The 13,577-nt window shown below is 41.9% G+C and overlaps 1 protein-coding gene and 1 long non-coding RNA gene across 4 annotated transcripts in view; one reads left to right on the forward strand and one right to left on the reverse strand.

Annotated features, from left to right (window-relative positions):
- Positions 1–1,237: 1,237 nt before the first annotated feature.
- Positions 1,238–13,577, reverse strand: part of LOC127614413 (leucine-rich repeat and fibronectin type-III domain-containing protein 2) — a 133,467-nt gene continuing 121,127 nt past the window's right edge. For all 3 annotated transcript variants that reach the window (XM_052085714.1, XM_052085715.1, XM_052085716.1), the window contains one exon: positions 1,238–4,111. In XM_052085714.1, the coding sequence (XP_051941674.1) occupies positions 3,121–4,111 (991 nt within the window). In that variant the 3' untranslated portion in view covers positions 1,238–3,120. The remainder of the gene's footprint in view (positions 4,112–13,577) is intronic.
- Positions 6,564–13,577, forward strand: part of LOC127614564 (uncharacterized) — a 149,724-nt gene continuing 142,710 nt past the window's right edge. Inside the window, exon 1 of the long non-coding RNA XR_007966608.1 lies at positions 6,564–6,661. This is a non-coding gene — a long non-coding RNA (uncharacterized LOC127614564). The remainder of the gene's footprint in view (positions 6,662–13,577) is intronic.

Here is a 13,577-nt window from a genome sequence, read left to right on the forward strand (position 1 = left end):
TTGTTACAGGGAGCCCGAGAGACAGTGAATGAGATATTTGTTAAGAATGAAACAAGGGTATCAGTTCTAAAATATTACATAACAAGATGTGACAGTTTCCAAATTCAGCTTGATGACTGACCCCTTATGGCCATTCTCAGGAAAAAAAGTGTTTTTGTTATTTTGTTTTCCAATATTACATTTCAAAGATCTTTTCTCTACTCTGGCGATTTTGAGCCGCATTTGAGACAGAAATTATAAGAAGGAACACAATGATGACAAAATCTTCAGGAGCAATTACTGCTCAGGACATTACTTAAGAATAATGCAAGTTGAGGGATATTTGCTACACAGCCAGACTGCCCAATTTGTTAAATTAATATGTTATAGGTTAGCATTAAAAAAAAAATAAAAAATCAAGGTGCGGTACATTTTAATGACCTCAACCGTAATATGGCCGAGCAAATTTCAATCGTTATGTGTTGTCTGATTAGGTGATAATTCAATTTTAATTTAGGTGAATATCTGGATAAAAGCACAAATTTAGTTGTTGAGTTGTGAGCTTTCAGATCCATCCAATGGAGTCACGGAACTTATGTTTTTATTTTGTTTTGGTGCGGCTGACACTCAATTTGTAATCTATATTAAAAGCATTTACACGACTGGAGTTGAACATTATAATCTTGTATTTTATTATTAATTTTATTAACTGGGGCAGCCCGGTGATGCAGTTGCGTTGACCTCACAGTGCAGTGGTTCCGGGTTCGATTCCGGCTCCAGCCCCCCTGTGTGGAGTTTGCATGTTCTCCCTGTGCCTGCGTGGGTTTTCTCTGGGTAGTCCGGTTTCCTCCGGTGTAAACACCTTCTGTGCAAATTATGAATTGGGGCCTTGTAATGGGCCCTGGCAAGGAGCTGCGTGTATTTGTGATGTGTAATAAGGGCAGTGCTGGGTTAGCAGCACCTGGAGTGATTGCAGCAGCTGGACAAATGCCTTGGGCCACCTATAATAAATAAAAACAGCGAAAGGGGAAGGACACCCAGTCGACATTTGGTATATGAACCACACACGCAATGATGAGTGTAATTCAAGGCACATAGAATACCAGGATGTGATGTTGAAGTAAAAAAACAACAGCCATTGGAATTTATGAACATTTTATCTTTATATCTTTCTTTTTTTTTTTTAGGAAAAAAACACATTTTTTTCCTTTTTCTTTTTGTTTAAATCCTTGAGCCGCAGAATCATGACTAAGCCAAGTCACGCACAGACATTTTATTCTTTGCAGTGTGAAAAGGGATGTTACAAGTTGACACAAATAGAACTAGTCAGTTAAATTGTCCATTTACAAAATACAAATGTATCTTTTATCAACAATGTTGTCACTTCTTGGGATATTGTAGTTGTATTTGTCTTTTTGGTAACCCCCAACTCAGTGGAGGCAAAAGGTACTGTAGAACGCATGGCCGATTTGATATGACTGATTGAGAGGACACAAAAGACAATGTCTGTCAGGAAAGATTTTTATTGATTTGTTTGTATGATTTCAGTGATTTTTTTTTTATCGATATTTTAAGAACAAGTACTTTGCCACTTGTCTTCCTGTTTTGGAAATTCCCATTTCACTGAGCCAGCTAAAAACGACCAAGTTAGTACACCACAGCAAAGCACCCTCACTGTTTGCTTGCAATGAAAATAAAAACACCACCAAATGATTTCCCCACATTTACATTCCACCCAGTTATTTGTACAAAATATGCCAATATACAGAATGCTACACCTAGCGATCAAAACGATTGAGAAACAATTTGAGAAATAGAATCAGATGCAGCAAAAACCGACAGGATATCGAGAAAGGCATCAAAATGGGGAGTGGATATATCTCACTTAGGCCATAATTCTAAATAGCCACCAATTAAAAAGAAGTATAATTTACAGCTCTAAATGAAAGAGAATGAATGATGTACAGCTCATTGGATGACTCAACTCAAGCAATCAATAGCGTAGCAGCCGATGCTTTGCCGTTCTCCTCCATGCCATCTGGTTTTATAGTTTTGAGAAGCTTTGCCCATGATATGCAATTCTAACTTTGCGCCCAGTAAGCCCAATACAGGGCTCATTGTGGACATAGCCCAACTGAAATATCCTCATTTTTGATATCCTCATTAACCATGAAGAATAATGACGCTTAGAGTCATCTGACTTTTGTCACTACCTTTAACTGAGGAATACAAAGCATATGAAAGTGAACAGAGTTTGGATAAAAATGATTTGCTCTGCTTTGTGCTACATTTCTTTGAAACGTATGCAAACGAGTCCATATCTGTCCTCCTTTGACCCATTTCTTGCCTTGTCTATTTCAGAACAGTTTCATCTTCATTTCTTTCCTGCAACTAACCAATAAGCATACATTTACCCAAAGTAGACAGCGAGACAAATTTGATACCTTTCAATCTTTGACTTTGTCTTGAAAATAGGGCCACGTGGTAAAGATTGTGCTTGGTCTATTGCGTGACAGGAATGAACAGTGGATCAACATAATCTGTTATGAAATGCTCTTTATGAAAGCTACGTTCTGTGATGTTTTGATACTTCTGGATAACCGAGCTGCACATCTGTGACTCGATGTATCACTCAAAATAATAAATAGTATAAATGATAGAAAACCTTGGTAAAAGTAAAATTTTACCAACTCTTTTTTTCCCCCCCTCCATTGTGATCCTGTGGTCCTCCGATCAACTGTGGAAGTACTGTAGTCTTATTTCACGCAGTGGGTCACACAAAAGTACACCCCATTCACCATAACTGCAGCAAATCCACTTGGCAGTCAATTCATTTGATAAGACGCAGTAAATCCACTCAGAGTTTCTCCTCTTTTCCCTCTTGTGATACTCTCATGTGCCAAGTTGAGAGAACGTATTCCAGACCATTGTTGTGCAAGCCAAAACTCAAGACAGGTGAAATATTTTCTATATACAGTCCAAGACTGTCTTGAGTTCAGAATTTTGTTGAAAAATGACACAGTTGAACTGTAATACACAAAGACTGGTCCCATGTGGAACACGTCTCCCTTTTTGATCATGTCTATGATTTAGATTCAGTGGTTAGCATTGTTTGGCCAAGTGCAATCCGCACAGTAGTACTCAAACCGTGCTCTCCATCACCCACTCGGAGCCCTCCAAACTCGGCTTGTCATCCTCATTGTCATCGTACTGTAGTAGCATGCCATTCACTGACAAACTGCGTTTCGTCCAAATGTTACTGATCCTGCGAGGATAGCTGCCACGGCACTGCGTCGACCCCACATGACCCATGTCAAACGAATGGCTCCTTTTAGGTTTCCCTTCCTGGGGGAGCCCGAGCAGACGTCCCAGCATGGTGGTGGACTCCGCTCTTCCAAGTAGAGGTTCTTTGTCGGAAAGGGGCGCCACGGCGCCTGGAGTCATGGTCGTGGAAGCGGTGGAGGGGCCGGCTGCACCTTGACGGTCTCTGGTGATCCCTCGCAGCTCCATTGTGGTGAAGGCTCCTAAAAGGTGGTCCAAGTTTGGTTGTGGTTTGTGGCTATGCCGGTGCCTATTGAATTTGCTGCTGGGAAGGGTGCTGCATTCAGCTCCCCGCATACTGTAGCAGTCACCGATCCTTCTTCCTGTTTGACTATCCAGTGAGTTGGAGGAGGATGACGATGAGGAGATACTGCTCTGAAGGGATCCACATTTGAACTCGACCATTTCTTCACGCATGACCACCACGGCCGACTTGACTTGTGGCGGGGCGCCGTTGAACCTGTTCATACCCCCATTGGTCTGTGAGTAAGTATTACTTACAGTGGGTAACTTTATAGTCTGGATACCGCTGGTCACCTTATAGCGCACCATGAGGATGATGATAAACACCAGTAGCGTGGCCACAATGATACCGCCAATGACCAAGATCATGGTGCCACCCAGGAAACCACTGTGAAGAGACTGGCATTGGGGATAGTCATCCGTGGTGATGAATTGGACACAGCCTACAATGTTGGTGGCTGTGAGCGTGGTGGCACTGTCATCCCAGATGGCCAATACACACAGATCATACTGCATGCCCGGGACAAGATTGGTGACTACGAAAGCTCTGTTAGTCATGGGAATCATCCTGTAAACACACAGATGAGAAAGAAAGACAGCGTTAAACAGTGCACAGTGCAAATACTATACTGTAGTCATTGTAGAATGCCTCACACAAGAGTCATGGTTTAGATACCGCGCAATAAATGTATGGTGTTCCCTCACTTTAATGCGGACCAGGATCCTGCCGCAATAAGTGAAAAACCGCGATGGAGCCTTGGCTCCCCATGAATTTTCCTCTACGTGCATGTGAGTAGTAGCATGTTTAAAATATGTCAACAGTATTTTTAGTTTACATATGTAAGACAAAGACTACAGCAGTACATGTATTTACTGAAATCTTTAATTATAAAACATTATATGGTAATTAACATTCATCAGCATTGCCTTCTGAGAGAGACATAGAGACTTGTGTTACTCTCGCTGTTCTCACCGCTCTGACGGTGTAGCTCCCGTTAGCCTCCAGCTAGCTGCTGGCCAGCTATCCCTGCACAGCCGATGTGTTTATGATAAGACAGTTAATTGGTATTGATGAGGAGGAGGCAAAGAGAGACTTTCCGCTTTTTTTCCAGACAAGCCCAATCACCCCCTCTCTTTCTCTTTCTCACTCGCTCACGCTCACTTTCATTTTCACCCTCGCACTCCCTCTCACTGTAGCATGTGTGCCTCCCCTCTCCCTGCACGTAGCAAACACAACAGATAAGAGAGTACCCAGCTGGCAAGACTCTGATCAGAGTCAACAGCAAAACTAGACATTGATCAGAGTCAACCACGTCATGACACACAAGGGAAAGTGCTGGGCGGGGCATCTAGCCAATCAGCTCATGGGATAAATCCACTTGTGATGTCATTGGTCGATGTTTGCGCCATGAACCAATCATGCGTACAGCCATGTACAAAACCTCAGAGTCATTCAGCATTTCTTTCTGAATACAGTACTTTGGTTAAAAAAAAAAAAAGCGATGTAGCAAAGCCGTGATGTAGCGAAGCCGCGATAAACGAAGCGCAATATAGCGAGGGATCATAGTATACCCATTGAAAAAGTTGAAATATAAGCGAATCACTGGGCTTATGTGCGATTAAAATAGAATGGGTATCTGAGGTATCTTTCTGAGGAGTTCGACAATGACGTGAGCATAAAGTGCCTCAGTATTTTTATTTTCTTTTGTTAAGTCAGTTAACAGCTATCCTATCACTTTGTATTACTATGAACCGAGACAGTTTGACAATCTCCAGCAATAAGACAACTTTGACTGTTGTCCTTTGGTTGCAGCAGCGATAAATTACAGGTTATTACTCTCGCCAGCGTCAACAAAGGACAACACACCGGTTTGAAATGCTGATTGCATCTTCTATTGAAAGGTGTTGACAAAATACGTTTTAATTAAAAACAGATGACAAATTATGTTCAGCCTGTCATTTTACATTGAAAACAACAAACCAATGGTTTCAGCATCATTCCATCATTAGTAGCCATCATTGACTTATTGGTTACGTTTGGACTTAAAGGAGTTTGTTTGAGCTTGGAGGGCATTGAGAAACATTTACTATCTACACTATTAAGGTGGAGACGCTTGATTTTTCAATACAACTAAATAATAATGAATATTCAACAACATCAATGTACTTGTGACTCTTATTGTGAAAAAGGAAACCCCTGCTCTATTTATATGTGGCAAAAGCAAACGTTTGAGGTTGAGTGTGGCTTTCACATCAGTGATCTACAGTACAGTGTGGGACAAATAATGGATATCTTATCTTATCTTATGTTATCTTACAATGTATTTCCCATTGTTGTCGCATTTGCTGACTACATAATTGTTGAAGGGCGGCCCGGTAGTCCAGTGGTTAGCACGTTGGCTTCACAGTGCAGAGGTACCGGGTTCGATTCCAGCTCCGGCCTCCCTGTGTGGAGTTTGCATGTTCTCCCCGGGCCTGCGTGGGTTTTCTCCGGGTGCTCCGGTTTCCTCCCACATTCCAAAAATATGCATGGCAGGCTGATTGAACGCTCTAAATTGTCCCTAAGTGTGAGTGTGAGCGTAGATGGTTGTTCGTCTCTGTGTGCCCTGCGATTGGCTGGCAACCGATTCAGGGTGTCCCCCGCCTACTGCCCGGAGACAGCTGGGATAGGCTCCAGCACCCCCCGTGACCCTAGTGAGGATCAAGCGGTTAGGAAGATGAATGAATGAATGAATGAATAATTGTTGAATGAAACATCACAGAAAATGTCATGGTTATTAAAATTATGTGAACCGTTAGAGTCATTTAAATAACGTATTTTCCGCACTATTAGGCGCAACTAAATTCGTTTAGTTTTCTCAAAAGCCGACAGTGGGCCTTATAATCCGATGGGCCTAATATATGGATCAATAGTCTGATTTCTTGGACATAGCATTTTAAATGTTTTGTAAAGTGCTTTGTTGCAGCTGCGGTCGTGAAAGGTCTGTAAAGATAAAGCTGGATTCTCTTTAGTGTAGCTCTATCTAGTGCATAGGTGTCAAACTCAGGTCCTGGAGGGCCGCTGTCCCGCACGTTTTCCAAGTCTCCCTGTTGCAACACACCTGATTCAAATGAACTGGTTCAATGTCAGGCTTCCGCAGAGCTTGCTGATGATCTGATCATTTGAATCAGCTGTGTTGCAACAGGGAGACTTGGAAAACATGCAGGACAGCGGCCCTCCAGGACCTGAGTTTGACACCTATGCTTAGTGGATGCATAACGCAACCGCAGCCACTTTTGGAGATTCTATTCTATGCACCTTATAATGCGGTGTGCCCTATATTTGAAAACTGTTTTAAAATAGGCCATTCATTTAAGATGCGCCTTATACTCCGAAGCATCTTATAGTGCGGAAAATACGGTACCTGATTTGATCGTGTACGTCCCTTGGGCATGCTAAAAATTAAATGTCATTTTCTACTCTTGGTCTCAAAAAATACATTGAGAAATTTTTATTGAAGGTATTTGAATCATGTGCCACAAATGTACCTATTCAAAGAGAGCACAAAATTAGTTCAAATGACCCATTTTTTTGTCCTCAGTGTTGTGCATTTACAAAGTACAAATTTTGTCTTGTCATAGTCTGCAGGTGATAAGCAGTGCCTAATTTCCTCCAAGCACTTTGCTTAGAATTGAGGCCAAAGGCCCACGCCACACCGAGCAACACAGCCTAACGTGACTGAACTATTTTGGCAGTGTGCGGGGCTCTTCAACTAGCAGAAAGCCTCCTTTGCGAAAATGCTCGAGTGCAGTTAATAATGGTGCAATCATAGCCAACAGCCTCTTAAAGGAGAAGTCAAAAATTTTCTTGATAGTATGTTCCATTCGGCCCCACTAATCTAAACATGACATTCTGATTAATATTGCGTTTGTGGAATAGGAATTCAGAAGCAAAATTAAACCATTTTAAACCATCTCTGTGGCCAATTTATCACTTGCTGTCAAGTGAAAATGACATCACAATTTCTCAGCTCAGCTTGCGGATATCAAATGACATGACAAGACTTAGAAAACAGGTTAGAAATGATTGGACGTTACCTGAACAGAGTCACTGTGATGTCCCTCTAAAGACGGATGAATTTTGCTTCTTAATTCATATTCAACAAACGCAATATTAATCAGAGTGCCGTGTTTAGACCAGTGGGGGCGTGTAGAACATATGATCGGCAATAGATTGAAGCTGTAGCAGCCAGGGCAATCAGCTTCTTCCTTGTCAATCATGTAATTCCAGTTGTGGCTCAATAAATAAAATAACAGAACCCGTATGTGAAACCTCAAAATGTTTCGTGATAATACCAAGGGTCACAGTTTTTTTGTGCGCAAGTGTCCGTTTTCAGATGTGCGGATGTGAGTTGCTGATCAGAATTTGTCCGCAGTTGCCCAGTTCAGTTGCGCTTAGCCATATCGCTCGGTGTGTGGCGGAGTGAAAAGTTTAATCTTAGTTCCGTCCAACCGGACATCTTGTTTTTCACATTCTGAAAGTCCCTGAGGTATTTTTACAAACTGCTTTGGGGCTTTCATTAGGTTTCCTTCAAGCCACTAGGCCATAAAACCCAGCGCAGTGATGGGTTGCAATTAATGTTATCTCGAACTTTCTCCTGTCTTCCCCAAGGATTTCTGCAGCTCAACCAAAATGACTTTGTGGAGAGCTGACAGAGAATGAAACAGTGGAGAGTAGCAGTTCAAGAAACAGTCTTGTACTTAAAGTGCCATGTACACATTATAGAGCATCCTGTCAAAAATTTTATTTTAATTCACTCAGAATTTATCCAGCAACCCATTTTCAACGCCACTTATCCTGAACAGGGTCGGGGAGAGTTACTGGAGCCCATCCTAGCTGACTTCGGGTGGAAGGCAGACGGCAACCTGAAATGGTTGCTAGTCAGTCGCAGGACACATATAGAGACAAACGACCATTCACACCCACATCCACACCGTCACTGAGTGGGAACCGATCCCACGCTGCCCGCACACAAGTCAGGCCAGTGTACCACAAGTGCAACAGCGACTTGGCTGAATTTATGATTCTAATTATATCATTTCGATAATTTATCGTTCTTGCAAAGCTGCAAAATACAACTAACATTTTAGCAAGTGCAATAATTATCTATAAATAGGCAATTATGCTGTTCATCTATCTCTAGTCCTAGCCTTGATCCTTCTGAACTCCCTCAACCACACATACAACATTGCTGTTGCAGTTCATTATTCATCATTAATTGCCTTTTTCCATAATGAGGAAGAGACTACTTTTCCTCATGCACGAGGGACCTCATGCAATCTTTTCCTTCCCCCACAAGTCTATAATTCATATTCAATCTCATCATTGCAAGCGTCGATGTGTCTAGCCCATTTTTGTGGGTGAAAGCAAATCAGAGCACCCCCAAAATTTGGGACATCTTGAGTTTTACTGTGCATGTCCTTTTTTTCACAAGCTGGAGAATCAAATCAAATCAAATCAAACTTTATTTGTACATCACCATCCATACATAAAACATAACGCAAAGTGCTTCACAAACAACCAAACGTGAACAACTCCTCGCCCTGCACACACACACACACACACACACACATTATATATATATATATATATATATATATATATATATATATATATATATATATATATTATGTTGGGAGGGAAGAAATTTCATCTGTGCTGTATGTTACGCATACATAGTTGTATTCAATTCAATATTTATCAGGTGTTTTATCATTCGAAAATTTCAATATTTTCGAGTAACGAAACATTTCAGTTTTAATTTATTCAATCCACTGTGTCTTACAATGTTATAGTGATAAAAGGGGTGTCACAAAACATTAAATTGAATTGGGAAATCGGTTTTGATTTTAAAAAATGTGAGATGATTGAATCGAACCAAATCGTTTCACTTTAACCCTGGAGAACCCAAGAACCCTTTTCTTTTTGAATTTTGAATTTTACATTAAATGACTGCTATATGTTCACTGAACAGATTTAATGCTTTGATCCTAATTTAGGATTAGGACCAAATTGTTCCACTTTAAAATAAACCCTCTTTGAAACGTGAGACTGGCGTGAAAATTGTACTCTATCAACAATTTCTTATTCCATCATTTCGTGAACACATTTGAAATAACCTAGCAGTGTAGCATGGTTGACGATTAGCAATTCTTGTCCTGTAATATATTACATCTCAGCATCTTTTTGTGTTGACGATACTTGCCTGAAGTGTCTCTTACTTGCTGCTATGGAGATGATGATTAGTGACTTTGAAAGAAGTGGTGGCTATTTAGCCACCATGATCGCCAGCCAGCCACAGCGATGACGGCGCTACAAACCTACTTTTCAAAACGCGGAATATGTAGTAAGGCCAACAAACGTTATCGCAATTGGGTGACTCACAGACTCCAAATCTTATGCCACCCAATCACACATGGTACTTACAGATTCACTTGCAAACTCCAAGTTAATCAACCACGCATGTCATCTTATCATTAGGTGGGACATTTTCAACTTCCCAATAACTGCCTAACAGATGGGGAATGCCCAGAACAAAATACATCCAAACTGGAAAACTTGGCCGTGGCACGACCTCAAGAGAGTAATTTGCACCAGTCATCCGACTAATATTGCGGAACTGAAACCGTTTTGTAAAGAAGAATGATCCAATTTTCCCCCCGACCATTGGGCAGGTCCGATGTGCAACTACAGGGAACATTTGGTTGAGGTTATTGCTCCTAAAGGAGGGTGAACCTGCTATTAAGTACAAAGGTTCACATACCTTTTCCACCCAGTTCTGTGAGTTTTACATGTTGTGTTCAGTTAAAAAAAAAAAAAAAAGGATGTGTCGTTCATGAATGATTCTGTTTTTGGAACTGATTCTTTGAAGTGAAGGATGATAGCCAAGTCCTGATTGGGAGCCAATTTTTTTCTTTTCTTTTTCGTGGGTAAAGCTGCAAGTGAAAGTGAAGATATGGGGCAGCATTTGTGTGCCCACACTTTGCAGAAGAAATAGGTGACAAACACACACAGAAGCTGGAGTGAGGACCTGACAGTAGTGCATAGCTACAGTATTCAGTGAAAGACTACGCATAGCCAAGGTGACAAAATTATTGTCAAAAAATAAGTGAAATTTGGAGATAATTAAAATGTATTTGTTCATGGACGGAGTGCATACTTTGCAAAATCCAAATTTCACATCTGGTTTGCTCCACAAACAAGCTGTATTACGCATATGTGTGATGCGTCTCGTACACATCTCCAGCCTTATGGGAAACGACTTGTCTCAAAATTCTTCAAGCAAATGTATCTACCAGATCCACAAATATTCATTTTTATATTTTTCAGATCCAGAAATATGTGTGCATTTATCATGATTTATCGCGTGTTAACATTCAATTCACATTGTGAATTGATGTGTTTATGAATTAGTGGGCTTGTGCATTTATTTTTGAGAAAAAACAAACAAACATGATGCAGTTTTCAAGATATTCACACACAACTTCAAAACATTTATGAAAGGCCATCCCTCCTCCATCCGCTAGGGGGCAGTGTTGCAGTCTCGGTTGAATGTCAAACGAGTCAGGTCCCGTTTTTCGTTTAAAACCTGGAAATTGAGAAAAGGAAAACACACCTTGATCTGATTTTATTTTGGATAATTAGCACAGGTCGGGATAGAAAATACAACTGTAATTTTATCTTCTTCAAGTTTACTTTGCCATGACCCGGCTTGCAGAAGAATGTCTTTTGGGTAGTTGCCGGAGGGCTCAGTGGGTAAGACCACTGACTTTAACACAGGGGGCTGGGGTTCGACTCGGTCAGATCACTACCAAGGGGGGCTTTGTGTACCCTTTAAGAAGTTGAACGACAATCTGCTCCCTCTTCTACATGGATGACATGAAGCTGTATCCCAAGAATATTGACGTTTTGATTCATCTCACAAGGATATACAGCATCGGAATGTCATTTGGACAAGGTAAGTATAGATGAATGATATCTAGATGAGGGGAGATGATCACAACCGAAGGGATTGAATAACCCGACGGCAGCATACGAAGTCCAGCATCCTGAGGCTGTACACAAAGCCAAACGAGTGGGAACATATGCTAGTCAGCAGCACAAGCACCATCTAGGAGAAAACAACAGGCCTCCAAGAATACATTAAGATGATGGCCCCCAGGGACAACTTGCTTAGTGAATGCCTCAGGCAACAGAAGCCCAGTAAGGAGAAAGATCAATGGAAAGACAATACCCTGTATGGTATGTACCACCGACAAATTGAAGAAGTGGTTGACATCGAGAAAACATACCAGTGGCTGGAATAGGCTGGACTGAATGACATACAGGGCAGAGGCACAATTCATGGCAAATTAACAGGCGCTAAACACAAGATCAACAGATATTATACAGGATCCCAGCTGCAGGCTGTGCAAAAAAGCCCCAGAGACAGTGCAGCATTTCAAAGTAGACTGTAGTTCCAATATCTAGGACACTGGAACAGATGCAATCCACTGTTGTCAAGACAAGAAAGATCCATATAATGCACAGAGGGTTGCACACCAAGTCCAGCATCCTGAGGCTGTACACAAAGTGGAAAGAAGGGGGTCGTGGACTAGTGAGAATCATGGGTACAATCCAGGAGGAAATAACAGGCTTCCAAGAATACATCCAGAAGATGGCTCCCAGGGACTACCTGCTTCGTAAATGCCTCAGGCAACAAAAGCCCAGTACGGAGAAGGAGACAGATGGATTGTCATGGCAAAAGCCTGCATGGCATCTACCACCAATAAATTGAAGACGTTGAGAAAACATACCTGGAAAAGGCTGGACAGGACCATTAACACAAGGTCAATAGACGCTGGGGTCTACCACATCTGAGACGATCTTAGGTGCAAGCTATGCAACAAAGCCCCAGTGACGGTGCACCATATCACAGCAGCGTGTAAGATGCTGGCGGGAAAGGCAAACATGGAGCGGCATAACCAAGCAGCAGGAACAGCACATCTGGACTATAGGTCCCAGGATGAAGATGGAAGACACCTCCAAAGGTGGTTGAGAACAACCCAGCCAAGATGCTGTGTGACTTCCAGATCCAGACTGACAAATTGGTGATAGCCGACCAGCTTGATCAAGTGGTGGTGGATGAACATCAGAAGACAGCAGTGGTGATAGATGTCGCAATGCCAAGAGATACCAACATCTCTCTCTCTCTCTCTCTGGCGACATGGCATCCACCGTCATGGTTTGGTCCTGTTTTAATTTTTGTTCCAGTTCCGGGGAGAGTGGAGGGCGTTCTCTCAGGCGGCACAGCTGTTTGGACTCTTGCCTTTTCATATTCTCTGTGTTCCTTATTTCCTTGCCTTCTGCAAGCGTCTTTTTTTTCATGCCTTTTTTCCTGGCTTTTATTTCACAGCGATTTCTGTGATACATCGTAGTTGGTGGCCATTTTATTGGAAATGGGTACAACGAGCTACCATTATAGCGTACAGATTTGTTATATCCTTCAACATACATTGTACTGAAGTTCGACTGTATGACTGTGTGTGCGTGTGTTTATATATATATATATATTCATTATTCATCCATTCATTCATCTTCCGTACCGCTTGATCCTCACTAGGGTCGCGGCCAGCCGTCTCCGGGCAGTAGGCGAGGGACACCCTGAATCGGTTGCCAGCCAATCGCAGGGCACACATAGACGAACAACCATCCACGCTCACACTCACACCTAGGGACAATTTAGAGTGTTCAATCAGCCTGCCATGCATATTTTTGGAATGTGGGAGGAAACCGGAGCACCCGGAGAAAACCCACGCAGGCCCGGGGAGAACATGCAAACTCCACACAGGGAGGCCGGAGCTGGAATCGAACCTGGTACCACTGCACTGTGAAGCCGACGTGCTAACCACTGGACTACCGGGCCGCCCTATATATATATACCGGTATATATACATATATGTATATATATACCGGTATATATACATATATATCTAATATATATATATATATATAT

Source organism: Hippocampus zosterae, chromosome 14 (genome assembly GCF_025434085.1).
Source record: "Hippocampus zosterae strain Florida chromosome 14, ASM2543408v3, whole genome shotgun sequence".
NCBI lineage: Eukaryota > Metazoa > Chordata > Actinopteri > Syngnathiformes > Syngnathidae > Hippocampus > Hippocampus zosterae.